General features: G+C 45.6%; 1 protein-coding gene across 3 annotated transcripts; it reads left to right on the top strand.

Moving 5' to 3' along the window:
- Positions 1–4,633: 4,633 nt before the first annotated feature.
- Positions 4,634–25,517, top strand: RASSF6 (Ras association domain family member 6). 3 transcript variants are annotated; one of them, XM_074588989.1, is made up of 11 exons: positions 4,634–4,711; positions 12,472–12,561; positions 17,485–17,563; positions 18,471–18,622; positions 20,517–20,608; positions 21,058–21,242; positions 21,566–21,667; positions 22,425–22,476; positions 23,328–23,446; positions 23,533–23,630; positions 24,223–25,517. In XM_074588989.1, the coding sequence occupies exons 2-11, from the start codon at positions 12,491–12,493 to the stop codon at positions 24,296–24,298; spliced, it is 1,026 nt and encodes a 341-aa protein (XP_074445090.1). In that variant the 5' UTR covers positions 4,634–4,711; positions 12,472–12,490; the 3' UTR covers positions 24,299–25,517. The 3 variants fall into 3 exon arrangements, with proteins under 3 accessions (XP_074445090.1, XP_074445089.1, XP_074445091.1); XM_074588988.1 differs by lacking the exon at positions 4,634–4,711 and adding an exon at positions 7,618–7,792; XM_074588990.1 differs by lacking the exon at positions 4,634–4,711 and adding an exon at positions 7,730–7,840.
- The last annotated feature ends 100 nt before the right edge of the window (positions 25,518–25,617 follow it).

Genomic DNA, 25,617 nt, shown 5'->3' with positions numbered 1-25,617 from the left:
CACCCCCAGAAGAATGCCACCCCTGATGAAATTTCAGGTAAGAAAGGCAGCTATCCGTGAACAGCACAGGCAAAGGACCGTCCCTCCTTGAAAAACATTGTCATTTAAGTGCAAATGTGTGGTGTTCGATGTCAAGAGAGTGGTGCCAGGCTTGAACATTCACACCAATCTTGTAAAAACAGTTGTTGATCTCTGTGTCTTCAGTTTCAGGGTATTTCACTAGATATTCCTTAATTTTCACAAAGGTGTCTGAAATTCTGGAATTTATTGCTGTAAATGAAGGGTTGACAGTTCAACTGCCGACTTCTGCAGCACTACTGAGCTGCCTGCTGCAGCAGCGCGCAGGGGCCAAAGGGGATCTCTGCAGATAGCAGGTGCCCTGGGCGAGCAGCGTTCAGCTCCCTGGCCGTGTGCCTCCAGGGACAGCTGGACACGTACTGCTCAGATGCGGTTCCTGTTTCTGCAATAACTTTTGCATAAAATTTCACGCCTGGAATTGCTTCCATTCCTGCACCTGTTAGAACCTGTGCTCTCCGCAGACCTGGGCGAGCATACCGCCCAACTTACAGTCCTAAAAATGCTCCTTTCTCCACAGCTTCGTAGCGGGTTGAACATCCTCTCGTTGGAGACTGCCTCCCTCACCCAGCAGCCCGTGGTTTCCTGCGGTAAGGATTGCCTCCTGCAAGCGTGGTACGTTTCCCCCGTGCGGCGTGTGCTCTGGAAGCTGGGACAACACCGTCCCGGAGGCTGAATCTGCATTTCCAGTGGGCAGCTTGTTCAGATTCTTCACTTGCAAGGACATGTGTACTGGCTAGAAGCAAGGTATCGCCTGCAGGGCTGAGAATGATGGTTTCAGATGGATCAAATTCCAAACTGGAAGACACACCCTCCCAACAACTGCGCAGAGAAGAATCTTTCCAGAATTTCAGCATCTCCCAACAGCTATTGACTTGTTTATGTTGCCTTACACAGGAACACACGGAGCTCACAGTCCAAATCAGATAGTGATTTTATAAACCGCTGTGTTCCATATGCCTCCGTTCTCATCTGGCTTTGGTTTTCCAAAGCACTTCTAGACCAGAAAGACATTCAGATGTCCTCAACGATGAGATCAGGTTTTAGCCTTGTTAATTCCCATGAAACCTAGCGTAGGTTGTAAATGAGCTAGCCAAGCACTGAGGGAAGATTCCGCCCTTCAAAGTTAGAGACACCATTGTTTCATCCAGCGCCACTGAAATGCCACTGCCTCTGCCATCGAGCTGACGCGTAACTGCCAGCCATCGCACGCAGCGCTCACGGTGCGCTAGCGCTCTACACAGAAGAGTTCGGGCCTTGGATATCTGAATGAGAAGAAAAATGTGATCCATACAATCAGACACTCGGGAGAAAAATATGAGTATGACACAGTAAGTACAGAAATGTATTTACTCTTGGTAAAATATGCTAGACAGCTGGGTGCCCAAAGGGGTTATTTGATACTGTAGTAGAAAAGCAGCATTATGGAGGGACAGGAGCGATCCAGAGCAAGCAGTTGCAGTGTCTGTGGGGTGATTTTCAGCAAGAAGACTGAGCACACTTGAGGAATGTCTCAGTGTCAGAGGGTGAACTGTCTTAGAGAGAACTGGGGAGTCACAGAGGCCTCTTCAAACCACCAAACCCAAGGCAGAGCCTCTGTGAGTCAGCCCGATCTGGTTTGCTTTGCACTTGCTCCTTTGCAGCGCTCTCTGTGCTCGTGTGAGATTTTCAAGAGCAAATTAATAAATAAATGTTACAGACGCTTATAGATCATCTGCTCTACTGTCTGTTTAGATATCTCATGCAGCACATAAATTAAGAAGTCAGTTCTCTCTCAGAACAATTTTTATGAAGCACTTCGGCGACGGTACTTGCTTACACCATCAATATTCATTATGGAAATGGGTTTAAGCCTCAGATGTCGCTGGTTTTATGCTGGCTTCCCAGCAGTTTGATGGATCGCTCCAGTTAGTTGTGCTTAGCAGCATACAATGAGAACTGCATGCCATGCAGAGACGCTGGGACGCAATGTGAGGAATGTATCGGTGCACAGCGACCGCGAGCGAGGGAGCGTGGGCTGCTCAGAGACAGGCGGCAGTTGCCACACATTCCCCCCATGCCCACCAGCTTCTCATTCCTCACTTACAGGCCAAAAATGAGAGTACTGTTTCTCACGCTATTCCTTATCAACCTGAACACTTTTATTGCGCAAAGATTTATATATGTAAGCATAAATGAAACTTATTTCAGTGTGCTTTGCTGCAGTGACAAATGACGTCCTCATCTGTACAGGAGAAGCTCTGATGTCCAATGGCTCTTTAAGGAAATCGGATTTTCTTCTAGAATGGATGCTAGAATAAATGAGGTGGCATAAGTGCGAGTGTGCTCTTTGTACTGTTTGTCTGGGCACCTGATATAAGAACACATTACAGGAGCTGAGCTCTTGCTAGGTGACTTGTGGGTCAGTCTCCTTGGTCCCCTAATGACGCTATGTACACTAAAAGGTTATTTTTCTTCAGTATTGACAGCACTTCATCATTTTATGCCATCAGGAAACTCGGTCCAGTACAGTCATGTAAAATACAGTGATGTCACACAGTTTTGTATCACACGTTCTTTCCTAAAATGTCTTTATAATCTCAATCTCAGTAAAACATCTGCTAAATCCAGTTTCCATGTCCTCTCTCATCCTTACCATTTTCTTGAAGTTTGTAAGTCGTAGCAACGCTGGCTAGTGCGGGCTGTCATTCTTTCTTAAAGCGTCTTCCCTCTAGTGCCCCAGAGCAGAATATTGTGTGAAAAACTTGTACTTTCTGATGGCAAGTGTGAGGAGAATGGTATCTGGAAATCTGGGCTACTTTTTTTAACCACTGAAGTGTTTACATAGACAATGGCAAGGTATTTGCATGAGCGCTCTTTAACCAGTATCCAGCCTAGCATTAAGCTTATTTAACATCAGGAGGGTTTTGCTTCATAATTATGACTCGGCGTCAATTGCTATGAAGCAGGAATATTCGTCTTAGTTTAGTAGTACATTACACTGCATTTAGGTAGTACACTGTAGAATAGTGACAGTCCTGAAGTGCAGCTTACTTCAAACTTTTTTTTCAAATATATCTTGCAGTTTGCACGCAAAAAAATTTTGCTGCCGAGCTCTTCTCCGAAATTTGCCAGAGACTTGCACATGCTCAGAGCATCTCAGGATCTGGCAGTGTGCGCATTTTCAGAAGAGGAAAGTCTGATGCAGAAGAGAGAATATCTTTGACAGACCAGTAGGGTAGGGAACAGCGAGAGCAGGTCAGCAAACAGCCTCCCAGATCCCCTCGAAGTCGGTAACGCAGGCACGTTCAGCGGGGCTGAGACAGCGCTGCAGACCGTGTGCTGGAGATCCTTCATCATTTCATGACACAGCGCCATGTACTGCAGCGAAGGCAAGACAACAATGTCTGATTTGCATTGTGTTCATTAGAAATTAAACTCAGACTGATTACTGGTAGGCTTTTTTGTATAAAGTCCAGGCATTTATAATGTGACTCGACGACTGATCTTCAGCGGAGCCGAGACGTTTCCCATTTTTTCACTGAGATCATGGAGAAAATATAGACTTGCATACGTATTTCTGTGATGCAAATTATATTGCAATTAGAGTTATTGCTGACATTTGCTTTACAACTTAGGGTGTCTTAAAATGAGGAGAATGGGAAAAATTTTGGCACAACAATTGTCCCTTCTCAAATAGTTCTACAACACTTTGCAGATCGAACCTTCCCATTTGTACACAATCTAAAGGCAAGCGTAGAAATAACAGGAAAATAACTGGTTGTTCTGCAAGAGCAGTTCCAACTGCAGCAGGCGTGTGCGGCTTCAAGGAACGATGGCAATAGCTTCGAGTCAGAATTAGGATCTGAAACTCCCTCAAAAGTCTAGTTTAGATCCAGTATGACCTTTTGATTGTGGAGAGTACTGAACCGGTGTTTTAAAAGGGACAGAAAATAGGAGACAGACCACATTAGGACTCAGCTGCTTTAAGAAACAAGTAATTTAAGAAAAATCATTAGCATATTGGGAATGGGAGTCAGGTGCTACAGTCACATGTCCCTCAATTGACCATTCTTGAGGAGTGGCCGGGGCATAAAAAGATCCTCTATTGCAAATATGATGGTTTTGTGCTGGGGGAATGTGAGAGGGTTTTGATTGTGGCTCTCCAAGGAAATAGGACCAGGGAGTTTGTGTTGTGAAAACAGGGGAGCCCTGATACGGAGCAGCACATAGAGAGAAATTGAAGGAAGCAATCTTTTATGGAAAACCTTGAATTTGAAGAAAAATCTGGGTCTGGAGACCTGGAGTGTGGAGGAATTAGGGCTTATAAGTGCTGTGTAAGGTGGCTGGGTGTGGTGAGGTTGTGATTTTACTGCTGGCTGAGCTGTAATGGGAGGGAGAAGCTGTGACTGTAGCTCTTTGGGACAGGGCAGTTCCAGCTGGTTCTGCCCTTTGTAATATTTTGTAGCTCCCGGCAATGAAAATCCTTGTATGGGTTTATAAAGCTCTACGATATCAAATGGATGACTTCATGGGTGTATCTAACCAATGTGTGACTAACGGTGTTTCACATGCTTAGGTAGGATCTGTCCCTCCGACAGTGGCTTGTGAGGATAAAGACAGTGATATCTGCAAGCGGCTTTTTGCAGAGGCAAAGGTCAGTACTTGGGAAGTTCCACCTCTTTAAATGATGTCAAAAACTATAGCCTCTAGCACATGTGCTGCTGCAGACATCAGCCCTGCTTCTCTTCTATTCCTTAAAAAACTGTGGCCTTCAAAACTCACACAGTGGTGTGTGCGAGGGGTGATGGCCCATGATAGATAAGCAGGCAGTGTAATGGATGCGTACAGTACATATTTAGGGATTTGGGCTCGTCATCTGTTTCCTAGTTTCTGTTTTCCGTGCTTATCAGTTCTGTCTGCAAAACATGTCCTGGCACACGAGGTTTGCTCTTGGCACTTTGGTGTGGTGACAGAAAATAATCTTACCAAAGAGTGGGAGGTCCCTTGCAGAGTAAATCCAGTTGTTTTAAATTCCTTGATTTGTTGCTATTATCAACACAATCCTCTTGGTAACCTGTGTAATCTAAAGGAAAGAACCGATCACTTGCTTTGTGTTCATTTCAGATCTTGTCAGCCAAGGCTCTGCCTTTGCACTGCAGTAGCTGCCTCAGAAAGTCCAAGAAGGATTTTCTGTGTTTGGAGTTAATGATCTGAAGCTGTGCAGAAACAGTTCTTTGCAAACAGTGTTAGGGATTTTCCTTTTCACTGTAAAGCAGAGAAATCTGTTGTGAGCTCGTGTGTATCCTGTTGTGTTTATCAAAACACTTCCACTGAGCTCCAGCATGCCTGGATGATCTTGCCATGGCCAGGTGACCGTGTACTACAAAAATAGAACAGGAATCTCTTAGTTTTTTCTGTTTGAGATATTCTTCTAGCTTTAGCAATCTGTTAATGATTTGAGACCAAGTTATTCAACAGCTGAACTCCAACTTCCAATTATTTATTAACTTAAAATTATTTGAATATTAATCATGCAAGGAGCGTGAAATGAAAACAGCCTTTAAAGACTCAAGTATTGTCACATTCCCTGCCTGTTTGAAGCAAAACATCATTATGCTTTTACTTAACAGGTGAAATAATATAACCAAGTTGTGACTTGTTCTTAGCCTTCCAGGGCATATAAACTATGCCTATTATGAAAGACAAAAAAATAACGCTTCCTGTGCATTGAGTATTTACTATGAAAGGAACAGAAGCATTCTGTTCCTTGGAATTTCCAGTAAACTTCCTTCTGCTATGTGGCCCTAAAGACATCTTTTCTTTTTGTGATGTGGTACCCGTTCCTAGTCTGCACTGACAGGTCTGCTCGTGGTACTTACCAGGTAACTGTGTGTGACTGAAATGAGATCAGAACTAGGCCTTTGGTGGGAGTAGTGCAGCTGTGAGAGTGAAAACTAGAAACCAGCCCGAGCCATGCTCCGCACACCAATGTAAAAACCAACACAGCTGGTTTAACTGGGAATGAGAACTACACGCCTTTACTACATCCGGGTTTTTTACAGCTTTATTGTATTAATTTCTTACTGAGATATCTTTGCATGAATCTAAGTAATTTAAGCATTGGGTTTTTAAAACTTGCTTGTAAACTTAAAAAAAAGCTATCCCTAAAAATTTAAATTAATCTTAAAAAACCAGACAAAGACTCAAAACTGTGGAGTCAGGATGGAGCTTGAGATACACTGAAGGGTTAACGTTACATTGCCCTATTGTAAGCTAATAATGTGGTCTTCAGTTCTAAAAATACTCCATACTTTCTGGTATGGTAGAGCTTTACAGTGTGAGTGTGCAGCAGCGGAGCACAAGTGTCACCAACAGATTAGACGTTATCTCGGTTTAGAGGCTGGCAGGTGCCAGGCTGTGCCTGCTCTCTGCTCTAGCCCTCTCATCAAGCGTCTGAAGCTGTGACAGGAAAAATGAAACCTCTGGTGTTAAACGGGTTGGGAAGTTGTATGGGTTTGTGTTAAACAATTGCAGAAAAGATAGAGCAGCTCCAGATGTTGAGCTTGGCCTGAAGCTCCAAGCCCACCACAGCACGGAGCTCCTCTGAGAACCGAGCAAAAATCTCTTATGTTGACTCCTTCCTGTGGTTTGAAAGGCTTCTCAATGTTATATATACCAAGGAAAGCTTTATTTAAATATTTTTTGGTGCAGAGGTAGAAACTGCAGCATAAACTGTAATCCCAAATACCGAGTATGTTGTGTTGTGCGTACAGCAATGCGTCCAGCTCTTGAGAGGAAAACCACCACAGGATAACGATGTGATCAGGAATCAAATATTTATGGGTCTGTTCTACCTCCCCTTAACATAAAATTATATAAAGCAGAAATAACTTGATGTAAATCACAGTACAATAAGATGGGTATAAAGGCAAATTCAGGCTCAGTATTTTTCGTGCTCTTCTCTCTGTGGCCCAATAACTTCCAGTTTTAGGGTTGATCATGTGAATAAATTGCTTGCTATAAATGGATGGGCAAACAGGAGAAACTTGGAAGGTATGTGTGGTTCATATGTTTTTTTACAGCTTAAACATCTGCTTATACTATTAGCTACTGAGCAATTAGGCTAAGCAGCAATGCCTTCTCTCTTGCCCAATGAATAATATTCATAAGTCTATTAGACAGTTAAGCAAGAAATTGAATATACAGCTGTATGTAATTAAGTGAACAAGTTGCGTTGTCAGAATTTTTGTCATAATGTTATAAATCCATATATTCATATTTAGGCATGATCTGATTGTATGTCTTGGTTATTCCCCTAAACTCCAGTGTGTATCTGGAGAAGGAAAAATGTCCTAACCCTCTAGACTAGAAAACAGACAAGAGAAAAGGTTAAAGCATAACAGTGCTTTCAGCACAGGATGTTTCAGGGCGCGTCCTGTCAGCAAATAATTACTAAGAGTCAGCAGGTTGCCTCTCATTATAAAGTTAGTGATTAAAGTGTTAACTGGAGCCTCCCCGTAGGTGTAACCGTGACTAAGGGAGCGCTCCTCTCAGCCGCTTGGAGGAAGGAAAGTGGGTAGGTAAATATTCCCGACATGCACCGAAATGCGGGGAGTGTCCTGGGCTTCCAGCACTCCCAGTTTAAGGCAAAGAGTAATTAACAGCTCTGTGGGTTCCATGAAGTAGCTGTCAGCCAGTGCCATGCTGTCATGCCTCGTCCAGGGCTCAGTGAAAGGTACGTGAAACTCCTCCTCTGCTTCTCCGTCTCTGCTGAGCTGTACAGGTGAGGGGAATGGCAAGCCGGAGCTGCTCCCCTGCTTGCCGTGTAACCTGCCGTGTCAGTAGAAAGCGAGGTCCTTCGCAGCCACCACAACTGCAGTCACATTCCTTTCGGGTAATTAGGGTGCCGGAGGGAAGGAGACATATTCGGTCAGAAACCCTCGTCAAAGTAGTTCCTAAATCTCAAGGTGGCTTTGGGCGAGTGGGTTGTGACTAAAGTGGGCAGATAATAGGTAGTGCTGCTGCTCTGTGTGTACATGGGCATGAGCCTCCGCTGCCCTTCATTCAGTGCTAGCGTGATTTAAAAGGTTATGTCGGTGACCTTGTCTGTTCTTTTTGGCGGGTAAAAGCTGTCTAAGTGACCTGAAATAGAAAGTAACTTCTTTTCATAGTAATGCATCCCTCACTGTCTGAAATACATTTGGTGCAAGCCCTGCTCTGTCATCGTTGTTTGTGTGAAGGGAGCTTGTGTATCTCTGTGACTCGGAGAGTGAAGGGGCCATATTCACAGATAAATACTGACTTGCTTTTGGTTTCGGCAATCAAAGCCCGTTCTGCACCTGCCTGAGCAGAGGGGTGACGCTGTGTTTTGTATCCAAGTCGTGCTGTTACTGCTCTGTACTGGAGCAGTTAATTTTTAAAATGAAGTGTAAAGAAGTCTGCAAGACAAAGAAAAAAGCCCCCTTGTTTGCAGTGGGGAAAAGGCAAGTGTTTGCAATGAGTACTTCCTCCGGATTAGACAGTTGCTTTGGTGGTAGCACATCTAACGTACAAACCCAAACGAAATCACCAAAGAGAAACCCAGCGTGAAGGCTCATACAACTACAGTGTCTGTCTGGGTAAAGACCAGTAAAATTATTCTGCTGATCCTGACTTTCTTATGCATGTGAATAAATCCTAAACTCATTTTTATAGTAACAGATAACGGTCCAAAATTTTGCTAAACACCAGACGCTTCCAAGTTTAGCAAATGCCTCAGGTATCTGTGCTGTTGTGCCGAAGCTCTTTGTGCTGTACAAAATATCAGCTGTGTAAATTGGCAATAGCTAATTCAATAGGCAGCTGAGCCTTGTTGCTTCAGTATGAGAAACTGAGAAGCTTCACCCCATCCTGGCTTGCTGTGTCTTTGGAACAGCTCTGGGAAGCACTCGGCGAAAATAACTGGAAATTTTTGGGCAGGTTTGGGGTTTTAGTTTTTCCTACTGCTGGTAGGAGCTCTGGGTAGCACACCGCTCACTCTGCTGTCCCCACCTTAATGTTACATGGATGCGCCAAAAGGCGCATCCAGGCTGTTACATACAAATAAAAATGCTGCTGTGCTGCTCCTGCTTGGCTCACGTCCAGGTGCTGAGCGTCCCTCTCCTTCCAGCCCTCCTCTACAGTTGCCTGCTTTCATCCGTGTGTAAAAATCTGCCTGGCCTTTTGCTCTTACTTTTGCTTTGTCATTGCTGCGCCAGCCTGTCCCTGTGCTGTCCCCTTAAGCAAATAACTTAAAAATCACTCTGCTTCATAAAATTAAGCAAGTCCTGTCATCTGCCTCTCCACTAACACTTTGACTTTTTCTTGGGGGGTGGGGGGGGAACAACCAACAAACAAACAAAAAAACAAACCCCATTTCAAGTAAAATATAAATCTTACGGAAAAGTAAAGCTCGCTACTTCTGCTAGATTTGTCTTGTGCCCTGATGTGGCTATTGATATCTCGCAGCTTTGGGCTCGTGCAGTGCTCTTCTTTTTCCCCTTTTCCCAGACCTCTCCAATAGTTGCAGTCTCCCTCTAGAGCTGCTTATTTTGTGTTTGCCCCACTTGTGATTTACTCCTGTCTTGCCCTTCTGTTTCTTTTCTTTCCTTCCAAAAGTCCTTTAGGCTTCAGTCAGTCTTCCTCCAAGCACCGAGTGTCGTCTTGCTTAAGTCTCAGCCAGGAGGTCAGTCCAGCCGAGGTCCAGCTTCCAAGGTCTTGCCTGCCCGAGAGAAGGCTGTGGTTCCAGTCCAGTTTAGCGTCATGCTGAAGACACCAAACCAGTCAGGAGGCAGCTTTGAGTAGATGGCCACTACCATGTGCTGTTGGGAGAGCTAGGAAATTAACACATATTAGTTCAAATCAAAGGGAACAATGGAAAAACCATGCTTCTCCTCTTTGGTTCCTCAAAAGAGCTACAAGGAAGTGACATGGGAAACAATAAAATACTGGGAGGTGATAGGAAACGTGCCAGCTGTGTGGACTTCTGGAGCGCCAGTGTAAATATAGTGTCATTTGGGGTGTCGCAGAGTTGTGCTGGGGAAGTCACTGGGTGGTCCCAACCCGCAGGTGTCAGGGTTAACTAAAAGTACGGGCTGCGAGATTGCGTAGCCGGTATGGGCTGATGGGAAGGGTCCACGGGGAAGTGTGTTATCTCTGGGGTGAGCTGGCAGGGTGGGAGTGTTTTGTACCAGCCTGATAAGCAGAGCTGGACACAACTGAGGAAAATGTAACGAGCATTTTTTGTGCTTCTGTGGCAGCTGTAGGAGAAAAGGCCAGTCTTTGTCCAGGCGCGTGGGCAGCCAGGGAGAGGGAAGGGGGAGGCGTTGGTGAAGAATTGTTCCCATCACCAGCTACTGCTCCAGTTTTTGTTGTCAGCATTTTAATGGCGTCCGGCTGATTTAAGATATGCTCAAGGTTTTTAAGGCAAAGAATTTAGTAAGAGCCATTCACTGTATAACAAAACAGGTAGTCCACTGGTAATCTTTTTTTTTTTTTTTTTTTTTGCGTAAAGATCACTTCTCTGAATCTGTAGAGATCAGCTTTTTCTTTCACATGAAACATTTTAAGGTCAAATTATATTGAAGAGAATTCAACCACGAGCAGTGAAGCGGTGCTGGAGCTTGCCAGAGTCGCTGCGCTACGTTTAACAGTGGTGACTTGGCTATCTGCTCTTCCTAACGTGTTGTTTCCTGACAGATGGGAGGGAGCTTAAGCGTGCATCCAGTTATTCGGGTGCCAATGTACATGAACTCCTCTGCGGCTTTTGAAATTGTTTTGCAATTCCATTGGCATGGACAGAGGATTCAGTCAGAGGTATTAGTAAATCACATCAGCGCAGATTTCAAGGTGTGGCCAATGGTTACTGAACTCGGAGGCAAAGAAACACCGCTGTTATACTGCTGTACAGCCATCTCCTCCTGTACAAACTCATGTCTGTACAGAAGTCCCTGGGCCTATTTGGCTTTCAGGTATGTTTTTTACCTCGATGGATGTCACCCAAAGGACAATGGGTATGTGGGATCCTTCCTGCTCTTCGCGGTGCGCTGCTGATCCAGCTCTGTTAGGAAGCCCAGCTGCTCACGTAGAGCTTATTTTGGTAGTGTGCTCTGGTTTTAGAGGTTGTGAAATAACTTCCTATATGCTTTGTAGGTTGAAGATAATGTATTTTTATGTAAAACTTCTCTTTTGTCCACATACATTTTTTTAGAAGTTGTTCATCTATGTGGAAACTTTATGCAACTTCTGCTAAAAAAGAATCCCGGTAGTGAAGGATCACTTGCGCAGAAGCTAGGCGCTAACTCGCTAGCTAGCCCTGATCTTTTCAAGCTTGAACTTCTTTTCTAAAGAGATTTCTGAAGGCTACCTGTCAGTACTGTAGACAATAAACTGCTTTTCAGATGTCTGTGACCAGGGTCTGTCCCATGCAGTCTGAAATCAGACTGGAGTCAATCTCCTCGCCTAAGGGAGGATGGACGTCAAGTGCTGTTAGGAAAGTTCCTTGGTCGTCATGCCGAAGTGAGAGAGAGAAATAAAAGTGTAATAATCAACTTTCAGTGCAGTCCTTGGAGATTTTACTGCTTTCCATGGGATTCATTTTTTTCTACCCATCTGTGTGATGCCACTTGGGCTGAGACTAAGTTTTTTCCAGTGCAGTATCAGTTGTCGGTCTTGAGTCTGAGTCTCTTCTCTTACTTTCCTCCGTCTGCCTTTTCTTCTAATACCTGAGGGGGAATGTAAGCAGCCAAGACTCCATAATTAAACTTATTGAAGAATGCATTGTTGGAGTCTCGTGGGTCTGGCTCGTTGCCTACATAACATGCTGGAATCACTACGTGGTGATCTGTAAATTATATTGCTACATCACTTTAATTATAGCCTTGTTCTCTCTTTAATATCTCAGCTGCTTTCTTTGTGTGCTGCAGGACTCTGGTGAGGATCAACGCTTCTTCTCCTGTCTAGTTTTATGAACCTGGTTTAGGGTGGTTTGCTGAGTCACTCTTTTTTTGGTGACCCTGGGCAATGCTCTATCCATAATTAACAAATGAATCCCAACCAGTAAATGGGTTGCAGTCGCAGTGTACTAACAAGTGAAGCATAATCATGGAGTTGTAGAGTATCTAAAAACTACTTGGAAAGTCCTGGTATATGTAGTACTTGGGATTTAAGGTACTGTGATATCCTTGGTGGGAATGGCTTATGGCTTTTTTACTAGGAGTGGGAAATACTTGGGTATTAGAGCTAAATATAAAGTAGTCAAAATATGGTGTAGTTAGCCCTTAGCTTGAGTGTCTGAGCCTGTTTCACTTGGCAAACTAAGGCTTTGTTGTTGTGTTTGCCATCTAGTCTTTCTCAGTGGCATTAGTGGATATAATGATTTTTTAACCTTTTGCTTAGATTCATCTCTTCTGAATAAATGAAGAAAGTGACTATGAAAGCACAGCATCTGCCTTCTGTTTCCATCAATGAGGAGAAGTTCATAACCAGGTAAATTATTAACGAAATTGTTTATGACTTTGCTGCTTTCATTCAAGTTACTCCATATTTATTCATAACCAGGGGATCTCATCTCGTAGAGAGCTGAGCCTGTAGCAGCAGCAGTTCCTGCCACTTGCTTTCTGCAACGTGTGTACAGAACAAAGTTACTGTTTATATGGATTTCACAGAACAGAGCATTAAACCTTTTGGTCTTTGTTCGAGGCACGGGGTCTGGCCTCTAGTCCCGGATGGCAGGGTTTCTTTGCAGAAAGACCTATGGGGCTGCCAGCTCTTTCCTGTGGAGAGCGAAAGGGGTTCTTTAACCTACTTGTAAAAAGCTTGGAATTGCAGTCAAACTCTATTTCGTAGGCTGCTTTTCCACAGTTAAATCTGCTGGTAGGAATTTTTCCTGATGCTGCCATAAACCCTGAGCCTCCTGGCGTAGAGCTCCATGCCTTTTTCAGGGCATTGATTTTCCCCGTGTTGTCCAGAGCACAGGAGCTGGAAGAGGGGGCTCTTCTCTCACTTCATTTCCATCCCTCTTGCTGTTCCTGTGGGAAGCAGCTAGTGGTTAGTTCCCCCCGGGGATGGGGCCTGTGATAGGATTTCTCGTGCTGCAAATAGGTATTTGCATCTGAATCCTGATACTTTGATATGTGGCTTGAACAGAACTGTTGATTTCTCCCTTTCTAAGGAAGGGCGTCAGAGCTTTGCCCAGAGCACACAGGTAATAAATGCGTCCCTCTCCTTCCCTGAAGAGCTGTTCCTTTTGTACTGCTACTAATTTCGGACGTAGTGGTTTTGTCAGAGGTAATTAATCTGTGTGAACTTTCATATACTTGGCATACAAAAGCATTTGGAAATGTTCCAGATGAACCAGTGTCTCTGGGGTTTTATTCCCTTATATATTTACCTGTTCCAGTGGTGAAATGGGGATCCTGGTTGAGACACCTCTGCATCAGTGTCACGGTTTCAAGTACTGTTCAAGTTTGTGTGTTGTTTTTTTTACCTTGCAAAAAAAACCCGAATAAGCATTTCAAATATCACTAACACAGTCTGCATACATTCAAGCTGCAATACATTCATTGCTTCCAATGCAATTTTCAGAGTATTGTCCCTCATCTACACCTTGAATCTGCTGTTTCGTTACTCCTCTTTTGGTTGTATCATGCAGGTCCTGCTGACAAGGCAAGCCTGCTGCTGGGGAGTTGCACAATGGCGGGATCAAAAGGCTGACCAAAACGTGTGGGATTATTTGGCTGGCTGAACTATTGCGTCTTTAAGCATAAGTGGATATCTGTGGAGAAGTGTGTAGGGCTCAGGAGAGGAGAGGACACAGGTGAATTGTCCTGGGTCAGTGTTTTGAGTGAACACCATCTGGGCTTTGTTGTGGTTTACCACTGGGGCGCTGGACCTTACAGCCTTCATTACTGGACAAAGTGGTGAATCTGCAGTAAATGTTACCTTTTTGGAGTTTGTCTCTAAGTTGTTCTACCAGTTACTTGGCTCTGGCTTCCACGACTGGCTGCTTTTGGCTGTTGTCACAAAGGCGAGCTGTGAGGAACTGTCTTGCAACACAACAGAGCTGATGATTTTCTGGCAGCGTAGCTCTGCAGAGGTGGCCATCTGCCTTTGGTTAGGGTGGTCTTTGGCCCTTTGTAGCGAAGATGTGCAACACTGAGACTCCTCCTGCAACTGGTAGGTTGGTGCACGTTTTACTGCTTTCTGAGGATAAAAGAAGAAAAATTTTCTAATTTTTTTTTCTTATGTCTCTTGGCTACATAAGGACAAACAAGTCAGTGAGACCTGCTGTTAAATCTCTCCCTCGGGGCTTTTCTAATGGCTTGTGTGGTTCGTCATCTTTGGCCACACTGATGCGAGACTAAAACGCAAAAGATTTATTTGTGCAAACTTCTCTGCACGTTAATGGGAAGTTTTCCTAGACAAGGCAAGAAACCAACTGCAAGTCTTCAGAGCTTGCTCTGAGAAACTGAGTCTGCCTCGGAGACAGCCCTTAGCACATCACTTAGTGCTTCTAGCCTGCGATTTTAGTTGCCTTTGCAGCCAACACGGACTAAGGGGAATAGATGGGTCTCAGAGCGTGACCCGAGTCCTTATGTATTCCTAATCTCTCTGCAGGGAATTGATCTCCCCAGTTTCCTACCTGGAAAAGCTTGCAAAGTAACAGCTGTCAATAAAATGATTGCCAAAGGTATTAGGCTGCAAAGTATAAAAAGACTTATGTTAGAAGCCCCTCGCAAGCAGGACCAGCAGGTCTGTCACAACACCCGTCAAACTAAACGAGGTGTCTCCTACTTGTGTGTTAATCTTAGATTGCATCTGGATTTTGCCTGTGTATGAGGCCAGGACGTGCTTAATCTTGCTTACCTTTAGCCAGCACGAGCAAACTTTTGCTTCTACGTGATTCATATCTAAGTCTATTAAAACTTTGCCTTTTGGTGGGATGACCTGAATACAATCCCTCATAGCTCAGGAGGCGCGAAGGACGTGGAAGGAGCTATTCCAACACGATGCAGAGAGAGGCGTTCACCGCCTGTGTTACCAGGATTTAAGAGCGGAGCTGAAGGAAGTCTTGAAAATGCTGGTTTGGACCCCAGCACTTTGTTGATTAAGACACTTTAAAAATATTTGGGGGGGAGTTGCAGTAAGTTAACAACATAAATAATTTACAAGCAGAGTTTCAGACAGGAATGCAGTTAACCTTGTTGAGTTTAGTGGTGCGGCCCTTGTCCTAATGTTACCCGCTGAGTAAATCTTTTCCCTTCTCATCATGGGAAAAGGCTCCCCAAGCATCAGGACACGGCTGAATTCTGGTTAAGTGGAGCAAGGGAGGGATAGGTTATGCCAGGGAAAGCTTTTCGCTCGCACACTGCGTACAGCAAATCCACGTTTGCTGCCCTCCCTGCTCCCTCCGAGCAACACTGACTTGGTTATTTTTCAAGTTTACGCAGTCAGCTGTGCAGCCCTTTGAACAGAAGTCTGAGTAAATTGAGTCACAACCTGATCAGAGAGATGCTCTGAAATAGCACCCGTTTCACCCCTGCACGTATCCTTCTGCACTGCGGTGATGGACAAGCTGATCCTGCTGCTCGGGGAGAGATCACTCTCAGGTTTGTCATCTCTGGTGAGGGTGCCGCTGTCACCACTGATAATGCCCTCGCCTTCTGGGACGTGGGTGTGTTGTGACACAACGGTTTAAAGTTCTGCTGCCACTATTCATGCCAGGGTTTCCGATGCCCCACGGCTGTGCTCTAAAGTTCCTCTCTCAGAAGGTGGAGTGTAAAACTGTGCGTATGCTCTGGGTCCATGTATTCCTGCACCTCCCATGTGGTTTCTTTGATGTTCGTGGTGAACTCTTGACTGCTGAAATAGTGAAACTTAATTTCTACTGAGCATTATTCCTATGTGTGATTTGGTTTTTCAGTGACGGTGCTAGAATCCAATTCTTGGATTTGGGGTAGGGTTTTCCTTTTGGTTTTTTGGGGTTTTTACTGAAATTGGTGTCGTTGTAATAGAACTTCTGATGGTACATGAGTCTTGAACAGTTTTGGTAGGGCTAAGGCTCTGTGGAACTTAGTGTGAGAAGAGCTTGCAAATGCTGTCTGTTTTGCCTGTGGTTGAGCTGTTGTAGTATCTCATGCTAGGCAAAAACAAGGAAATAATAGGCACCATTTGGAAACAAACGTGGTGTCTTCACTCACCACTGCAAGACCGTACATTAACCCGTCTTGATAGTCAGCTCAGTAGGTGTTTAAAGATGGTCTGTGAGGAAGAATGTGTGTGCTTCCTTGCAATTGTTGCCCATGCTTAATTATCTCTGCTGGTGGAAATTGCTTTCTCGGTGTGGGGAAGAGCCTTTCACTCTTGATGTTCCTGAAATACATTTCACTTAATTCTGTCTTTTTTTCGGTCCTCCTGAGCCTGAGCTGCGAAGTGCTGGCTGTGCCCCTGCTGGCTGCTCGGGGTCTCGGGGTGCTGAGTGGCCCCGTCTCCGCTGACATTCCCCGGGAGGTTTGGAAATCACCTAGTTAAAATCCCATAGCTAAAGTTTGTTCTTGCCAGACAAAGTTGCCAAAGGCAGGAGGTGGCGACTGTGGCCTAGTAAATGGGTGTGTGGTAGCTTTAATTTGGTTATTTTGAGATGCCACCAAATTTGAAACTTTTTCTGAAACGCTCTTCTCCTGCAGTGCTGTGAGTTTATCAAGGATGGAGACAGGTGTAGTTGCATCTGGTGGTGGTTCTTAAATAGTAAGTTTTAACCGTCGTTAGCAGCAGCGTGCCTCTCGCAGTCAATTCAAAGCGCAATGCTATGCTGCTTTTTAACTGCATCATGAATTTTTGTTTGAAACCTGAGACGATGGGCCCAATTATAATCCTCGCTTGTTGGCAGAGGTTCTCTTCATCTCCATCCTTTCTCCTCCAAGCAAAGATTTAGCGCAAAGCTGTTAGGTTTCAAGCAGAAGGAAACTGAAATGTTTTGTCTAGGCTTACTGTAGAAATTCTGAAGTAAGAAGAGTATCTGAAAACATGTGAAAACCCAATGAAAACCAGCATGCAGGGAAAACACAGTGTAAGCTAACTCGACTCATCTGCCGCGTTGGTGCATGGGAGTGTTGATCCTGTTTGCTTCCCCCTCATGACTACAACACGAGTCCAAAGTACAAGTTCTGGGGCAGTGTTAACGTCACATCAGGCCATGCCTAATTAATTTCCTCTGTGTATCAGGTCTCTACAGAAGCAACCTGTGAGCAACCCAGAATCCTGACAAAATTTTACTCAAAGAAAATGATGCGTTAATCATTAACGAACCTGTACACAGATACAGGCTGGTACCCTGCTACTTAGTACCTGGATTTTACAGTGATCGAGAGGCTTAAAAATGATTCTTTTCATTGTGATCTTTTGTTCTAGGGAGCAGCTCACTTCTCTTCTGAAGACTTACAACTCTTACTATTCTGATCAAGAAAATCTCCAACTGACACACAATCAGGTAAGGATCGTGTAAAAATAAACCCAAAAGCACAACGTAATAGTAGGAAAAGCACTAATGGGTGATGTTTAATGTGGCAGACTGAACCACGTGGGATACCAGTTCTGTGTCAGTATATTAGATGGAATATATCACTGTAATAAAACTGCCACAGCAAGTGCTGGAGTCAAGTGCTGTGAGAAGAGGTGGCTGCTCTCTGCTCAAGCGTGACCCTTTAGTGCAGAGAAAATGCTCGTATGCATGGCCCCAGGAACACATCCTCTTGGAGACCGGAGGGGCCTAAAGCATGAATCGTGTCTCCTACCAGAGTCCCTGCTTTAGAGATCTGAACTTCCTTCTCCTTCACAAGCTGGTTTTGCTGCTGTCAAGACCCAAAAGGCCATCAGAGCAATTCTGGGCAGTCCCCACTGCTCTGTCCCAGCCCATTCTGCAGTGACGGAGTTCTGTGTCGGCAAGAATGGGGACTGATAAGGGGGTTTGGACTGATGCAGCGCCCTGCATCAACAAGGACCATGAACTGCACCTTCCCCCTTTGCCAGCAGTTGGTCTTCCCCTTTGGCACCTTCTTAGCACACTGGTTTCAGAAGAGCTGGTCATCCAAGTAGAACAAATAGCATTTGATGTGTAATTGTACGGAATTAGGGACGCATTGGTTGGAAAACCTCCTGGTCAAAGTCAAGCTAATGCTGACACAAGACCAGGTCAGCTGCAGCTTTAGCTACCTGTTTTGGAAATATCTTACATACAGAGATGACGCAGCCTCTCTAGGTGACCTGTTTCGGGGCTGTGTTAAGCCTCGGCGATTTCAATGTATTCCTGTGACTCTGAGGGGAAATCAATTATTATTACTTGATTATTATTACTCAATTATTATGCAGCACTCCTTAGTCCTTTTTTTTTTCTCCAGCGAGAAGGAAGCAAACCATTTATTGAAGGAATCTTGTCAATATTTTGGGGAGTCCGGCATCCTATCCGATTAAAAATTCAGGATGAGAAGCAGATACCCTCTTTTGTAACCCTGAAGTCAACAGAGAACGTGGGTTTGTTCCCTGGCAAAAGGTAAGATATTAACGTCCTGAAGGAGGAGGCAGGCCAGTATGTCAAGACAGCCCGTGTGGGTGGCTGCAATGGCCGTGGCTGGCTGTTTATCCCTGGTTGCCCAAAGGCTGTCGTGGCTGCTTGCCCGGGGGTGCTCTAACTGCTGTGGTCTTTCAACAGCTGCAGCTGGGCAGAAAGATGCATCTTGGTGGCATCTTTGGCTTTCAGCTGAAGAACAGTTGGGAAGGTAGAGGAGGTTGCTCTTGTCTCTATGTATGGAAACGTATATATAAAAATGTACACCCCCCCATGTATGTCCATCCACCTAATAATGGTGGTAGCCCCCAAAAGACCTGTGTCATGCACGTTCTCCAGCGTGAAGCAAAAAGCTGGTAGATTGGTGCTGAGTGATTGTCTATGGCATGTTACCTTCCTGGGCACTCCAAGTGGGACAGCGTGGCTTCTCGGGGCAGAGTTCAAGCCAAGGAACGAAGACTGGCTGTGTGCAAGATGTGGTATTAGAACCCCTCATAAATACAGACGAATCAGCTGCTCCTTCAGGCCGCTGCCTGCGACGTCTTGTATCGGAGCACCTTGTGCTGATCTGACTCCTGCTGGATTGGCCATATCTTTAAAAACTGATGTAGGTTCTTTGAGTGTTTCTTCTTTCTGTTTTGAAAGCTATTTCCCAGGCCTTGGTCGGTGAATTCGGAATTGTATCTGATGAGCTGAAGCCGAGTGATGTGTAATATGGAGGCTGAGCCAATACTTACCCTGAATGGCTCCCTGATAAATTCTGTATTTCAGAGCTCGTGTTCTTAATTTTCTATTGTCTTAGATTGCATGTGGTACATGTTTGATTTGTCGATTTAATGCTACCGCTGTTGCAGCCATGGAGTTCCAGTAAAGTCAGGGACAGTCTTGCTCCCTGTCTCTGGCCAGGAGAAACCAGCCAAGAACTCGAGTCTGAGGCAAATCTGGTTCTCTCGTTCCCTTGGCCACCTCTGCTGGTACGGGCTGCGTGTGGCCGGTGGGATAGGCTCTGCTCTGGCAGTTAGTTGTGCTTTGCCTTTTATTTCTTGCAAAAACTTATGACTGGTGGAGATCTGAATCTTAAAGTAAATGTTAATTCATGATCACAGCCATGCGGAGCTGCCCTGACATGCTGTACGGTATGCACAGCAGCTTCACTGTTTGATCTTAAATGAACTTTTTAAATGCACGGAACACAACTGAGAGCGTCGCTTGGCGTGTTCATTGGAGTTAGTTGTATATTGTTTTGAATATATGTAGGAAATGATTTTTTTAATATTTTTTTCCTGCAAACTGGTTTATTCTCAGTCAGAGCAGTAACTGGCCAAAGACTTTCTGCTGGAGAGTTTATGCAATGACTTGTGGAAATAGTGGCATAAAGAAAGTTGGGTTTTAAAACAGGCTGGGCTGAATTCCCTGCTCTCGTACAGCAGGGGGTTGGGTAGCGCCGGGGGTTTGTGTGGGAACTTCATCTTTTATGTCTGTGTAACTGACATGGTGCACCCTGTGACTGTTGAAACCACAATATGTGTGTTTTCTATATGCCTGCCTGGTACCCTCCACATGATTAACCCAGGGCATTGCTATAAAATAGATAAACTACCGCAAATTATTTAAGGGACATCATGGTTGATGTTCAACAAGGTCTAAATAGTATTATGTTACATTTTGGCATCCCTAGTCATACCACGTTTTACTAATTCATTTTATTATGACATAAACTGAAGTTACTGACTGTATACCACATTGAAGCCTGTCGTTGTGTTCTGCGAAGTTTTGAACGGGGATAGGAATGTATTACATAAAGCCTGTCTACAGGAGAAATTGAAATCACTGAGTTAATGAGGAGTAATCAACTAGAAATGTGTGCTTGGCATTTCAGGGGAATGACGCGCTGGGGAGAATTTGATGACCTACATCATATTAGTGGGGAGACACTGAAATCTACTGAAGAAAAGCCAGACCTCGAGAAAGGTAAGTGTTGGTGCTTTTACGTTAGCTAAACGTTCTGTGTTCTGGGACTGTGCACAAATAATCTGACGCATTAGGCCTTCCCTACCAGGGAAGGGAAGTCTTTTTCTGTCTGTTCAACATGCATTACGTGCTGGTGAAGCACTCCTGTATCACTGGTTAGGGAAAACATTGCTGTGCAGGTTAACTTTGCAGACGGCCAGTGCTAATGGGCTGTGCGTTCGCCAAGGAATCCTTCCCAAAGGGCGACCAAAACAGCAAACTGTGGCCTCTGCAGACAGCCTGCTGCTCTTCGTCGTACGCCCGTGCCCTCTCCTCTCCCACTCCTCCCACCCACACAAAAAATGATTAAAAATATAAATCCCTGCACGGAGAACCTTCTTCCTGTGGGGGTGCTGGCAAGGAGGGGAGAGCAGCTGTGCAATACGCTGATGTGGTTTTGTTTTGCGCAGGTCATTCATGTTATGAGAGCTGCACTCTGAAGCCTGTCAGCGAGCAGGACCACAACTGCGCTACCCTGCCACGGGCCGGCAGCCGCGCCGCGGACGTGCCCAAGGGGACCAGGCTGCGCATGATAGCCAGGACAGAAGTGGAAACTCACAGGTTTTCGATTAATGGCCACTTCTACAACTACGAGGTAGGAATGTTTGTGTTTGCCTTTCATCCCCTGAGGTTGGGTGCTGGGGCAGGTCATGTGGGGTGAGCTTCTGGCCTCCCCCTGTAGCCGAGGGGGGGACTCCCCACTGGCCCCCTGCGTGGCCAGGCCAGTGTCACCAGGATTTGGGCTCAACCCCAACCGGGGCTGCTCTTCTGAGGACACCCTTTGCTTTGGGGCGGTGGTGGCAGACACCTGGCAGCGTGCCGTGTCCCCGAGCTGGGCTGGCTTATCCCCTTTGAGTGCCAGCCGTTGGGCACAGCAGTCCTATGCTCATGCCGTTTCCCTGCTGTTTTTGTCCCTAGACATCAGTTTTTACTCCAGCTTTTGGATCCGAAACCAAAATAAGAATAAACAGCCGGATGAGAACGAGACAAGTGATAGAACAATTGCTTCGGAAGTTTAAGGTAACGCTGCGTGTTTGCAGCAGCAGCTGCAGCTGTGTTGCAGGAATGCTAACTCCGTGTCACACCAGCGTTGTGTGAAGGGCAGGAGGCACCCGGGAGGGGACAGTGCATAGGATGGAGCATGGAAAAAATCCACACAGGCCTTTTTTAAGGAACAGGTTGGCGTTATTTCACTAATGTCTCAGGGCTGTTTGAGTCTAGAGAAGGTGTACGGGGTGTGCAGGGGAGGAAGAACTGCAGAACGGCTTCTCCCTGAGCTCCCGCACGGCAGGGGAACGCTGCTGCGCTCCCAGCACGTCCCAGCGCAGGGAGAGGCAGTTGGGTTCATGGCCATGGCCGGGCTTCCCTCTAGCGACCGGCAGGAGCAACCGGGCTTTGCTGCAAACAAACGGGAATTCTCTCCTGGCCCGGGGGCTGGGACACACGTTCTGTTGGATCCAGGCACACAGAAAGCTCTACGGAGTCAGAGTTAAAACTAGTGCTCCACAGCAGTGCCATGCTGTCTGAAACTACTTTTTTTTCCTTGGAGTTTCTTTGGTACCATCTGCCATTAACTTATGATTATACCTAGTCAGAAACATATTTACCATTGCTGCTGTGTGTTTCTCCAGTATCTTTATTCTACATAGCTTCTTACTGTACAGTTTTTTATCATTCTCCACTCAACTTCTCTAGAGGCTTTGCTCTTGCGGAATTAGCTCTGCTGCTACCGAGTACTGGTCAGTCTGAGGAGACTTTTTCTGTTTGTGTGTCACAGATAGAGAACAGCCCACACGAATTTGCACTCTACATTATCCACGCCTCCGGAGGTAAGTGTGGATCGCTTCCCTGGGAGTGACGGGATTCATGGCGGGCATCCATCCTGTTCAGACAGCGGGGGCTCAGTGGGGCAGTGGAGCTTTTCAGGAGACCCCTTAGACATGTGGTATGTTCTGATGGAGGGCAAAAACCGAACGCTTGTGTTCTGGGCGCTTTCAGCGTGCTGCCACGTGGCTGGTTCAGCTGAGCAGGCCTCTGTTCGTCCTGTAGTTAAAGGCCATGTTTAAGATGCCTTTCTGCGCTGACTCTTGCTCTGCGCAGCCGCGCTGCACCCGGGGGATGCCGGGCTCCCGCTGGGAGCGCTGTGGGATGTTCTAACTGCCAGGTTGGGATGGCAGTCCTGAGTCACAGATGCCTAGTTGAAACTGATTTTTCAGTGGAAAGCGTTTAGTTCTGCAACAGAGTGTCTACTCTGTTCCTTCAGGAAAAAAGAGATTTTTATGTTTATTGAAAGGAAGAGCTGAAAGAGTGGGAGAGAACTGGGGGGCAAATACCGTACATGTCAAGTTGTGAAGTTGAAATGATTTTTGAGAAGTATAAAGTAGGTTTTGCTTTAGGAAATCGCGGTTGAGCTGATGGGCCTGGGCTGAGTCTCCTACATGCTTCCTTGTTCACCAGAATTGCAACTTATTTGTGTTGCATCTACCGATTTCTTTCAAAATGCATCGTGTGAGGTGCCACATCCTTCTGCAAATGTGCCGGGGGGACTTGTTAGGTCTCTAATAATTGCCCGTCAGTCAAACACAGGAGCTCTAGACAGAAAAAAGACTTCTGATGGTGTGAGGTATCTGGAGGCACTGTTGTGTGTTCTGTGCACCACGACGTTTCTTTCCAATCCCAGAAAAGAAGCAGCTGAGGAGTGGAGACGTTCCCTTACTGCACAGGCTCTTGCAGGGGCCCTCGGAGAAGGTTGCCAAGTTTTTTCTGATGGACAGGGATGTGGAAGAGATTAGCAGTGATGTACGTATATCAGCAATTCTAATGATTCGCAGTATTTTTCCCAGTTGGCATTTCTCGCTAATGGGCATTTCTTGTCTCTGTGGCAGGTTGCTCAGTATATTCAATTTCATCTTCCCTTTTTGGAGTCAATTCTGCACAGAATAAATGAAGAAGAACAACAGGAGATTCAACAGACAATTGCAAGGTGAAGAGCAGTAACATGAGGGGGGTCCCTTTAAGTCCAGGAGAGTATTCACAGTTACAGGTTGGCTCAAGAGGTGAATGCGTTGGTGTAACGAAGTGGAGGTAGAACACGCTGGGATTATGTCAGTGAAACCGGGTGGGATTTATAACCCTTCTATATGCTGCTTGCCCAGATGAGCTGCTGCTGTTGAAGAATCCCGAGTAAATACCGACTACATACGCCACATTCTTAATGTCCCCGTAAAATGTCGGTTGTGATAAATGGCGAGTTCTGACAGCAGCTCAAAATGCACAAACGGGTACAAGGTAGAAACACTCCGCTATTTCTGAACATAGAAATTTGAGTCCTGAGGTCAAGAGCCGTGAGAGTCTGTACCAGCTGTGGATCTGTTACCAAATGACCATCTGATAATCACTCTGGATTGAAGTGGTGGGGAAATGTGAAGAAAAAAAATAAATAGCAATTGCCATTTTCTATCAGAAAAACTTTCCTTCAGACGTTTTTCAGGCATTCAACTAGCACAGTAGAATTCGGGTTCAAGTTTTGCAGGATTCTCTGTTACTTACATGCATTCTCTCTCTCTTCGTCTCAGGTACCTGAAAGAGAAGAGTTTGATACGCCAGCACCTTCGGAGCCGAACTGTTAAGAAAACGGAGACGACAGTTTGATGAGAAGGGGCTGCTGCGAATACCCCGCGGCCCGCCTTGGCCCAAGGGAGGTCGGGACGTTTGCTTGAAGGTGCCAGGACTGGAGAGCGCATAAAGCCCGGGGGGGTTCAAAGAGCTGAAGTTTCTCATGATAATTACACAGCCCAAGCTGAACCCACTCCTCTCCAGCCCTTGGAATCCAAGCTGGGCACCACCTACGGAAAGGCACCGGATCCCTCAAAAGACAGATGCTGAATCTTGCTTGAAACTTAGGATAGGGAAAAAAAACCACCTGTGAAGAGCACAAGGCTTTAAAACCTACAAATTTACAAACTATTACCAAAAGTCTAGCATATAAGAAAAATATTGCAATAACCAATGTGTTAATCATTCAGAAAATACTAAAATTAAGTATATGGTTTTCCTTCTATTAGAGAAATGTTGAATTCTATTAGGAGGAAGCTCTTCAGTAGAGGTAAGTGGCAAGAAGTATTTCTGTATCTAAGATTGCAGTTAGGCCTATCACTTACCTTAAATACCTGTGCGAGAGACCTGAAATCTCACTGGCTCCGCATTGCTCGGCGCCAGTGCTAGCGTTAGAAAAACGTGAATGGAAACCCTCCCGCGTCACAGCTACTCAGCGCTGCAACGTGCGAGGGGATCTTGCTCCGAAATACCTTCAGAGCTACGGAGTCAGAGCTCTCACTAAATCCTGCTGCGTCGGCTCGAGTGGGTCCTGGGAGACACCTGGGCACTGGTGATTGTTGGAGGAATGATTTGGTGTTGTTTCCTGCGGTTTCTGTGTGCAGAGGGAAATGAGGAGCGTCCAGCGAGGGCTGGAGCATCGCAGCCCCGGCGGGGCCGGGCTGGCCCTTCCCGCGGGGGCTGTTTTGGGACAGTGGCCCCAGCGCAGCGTGCAGTAGCCACCTGTTGGGTCCTGTCTGCTTCAGGCCTGATGAATATTGAAGCTCAAATTGTAGAGATGTAAATAAAATCCAAATCGTGCACCATTAGTTGCCCTCCTGTATTAGTTCGTCATCTTTACATGGTATCTGCGTCTCGCCCCGGCTACCTTTGGCTTAGGCAGGTGACAAGATAAACACCGTGACAGGGGGGAAATCAACGTGCAGAAAATATTGCCTGGAAATCACGTGGAATAAATCGCATGTGAAAAGCTTTCCGTTCCCTGAGATGATGTTACTTGGATGGTAATTAAAAATGAGAAGTCAATGTGCTAATTGAAGCTATTGTGGTTGGGGCAAGGGGTTTATTTTAATGTATGGTCTGTTATAATCCTGCCCAGGAAAATAATTATGGGTGAGGGAGCACGGAGGGGAGAA

The sequence above is a fragment of the Larus michahellis genome, chromosome 5 (genome assembly GCF_964199755.1).
Source record: "Larus michahellis chromosome 5, bLarMic1.1, whole genome shotgun sequence".
Classification (NCBI taxonomy): Eukaryota; Metazoa; Chordata; class Aves; order Charadriiformes; family Laridae; genus Larus; species Larus michahellis.
The sequence above is the reverse complement of the archived record's forward strand: the minus strand, read 5'-3'. Positions and strand labels throughout refer to the sequence as shown.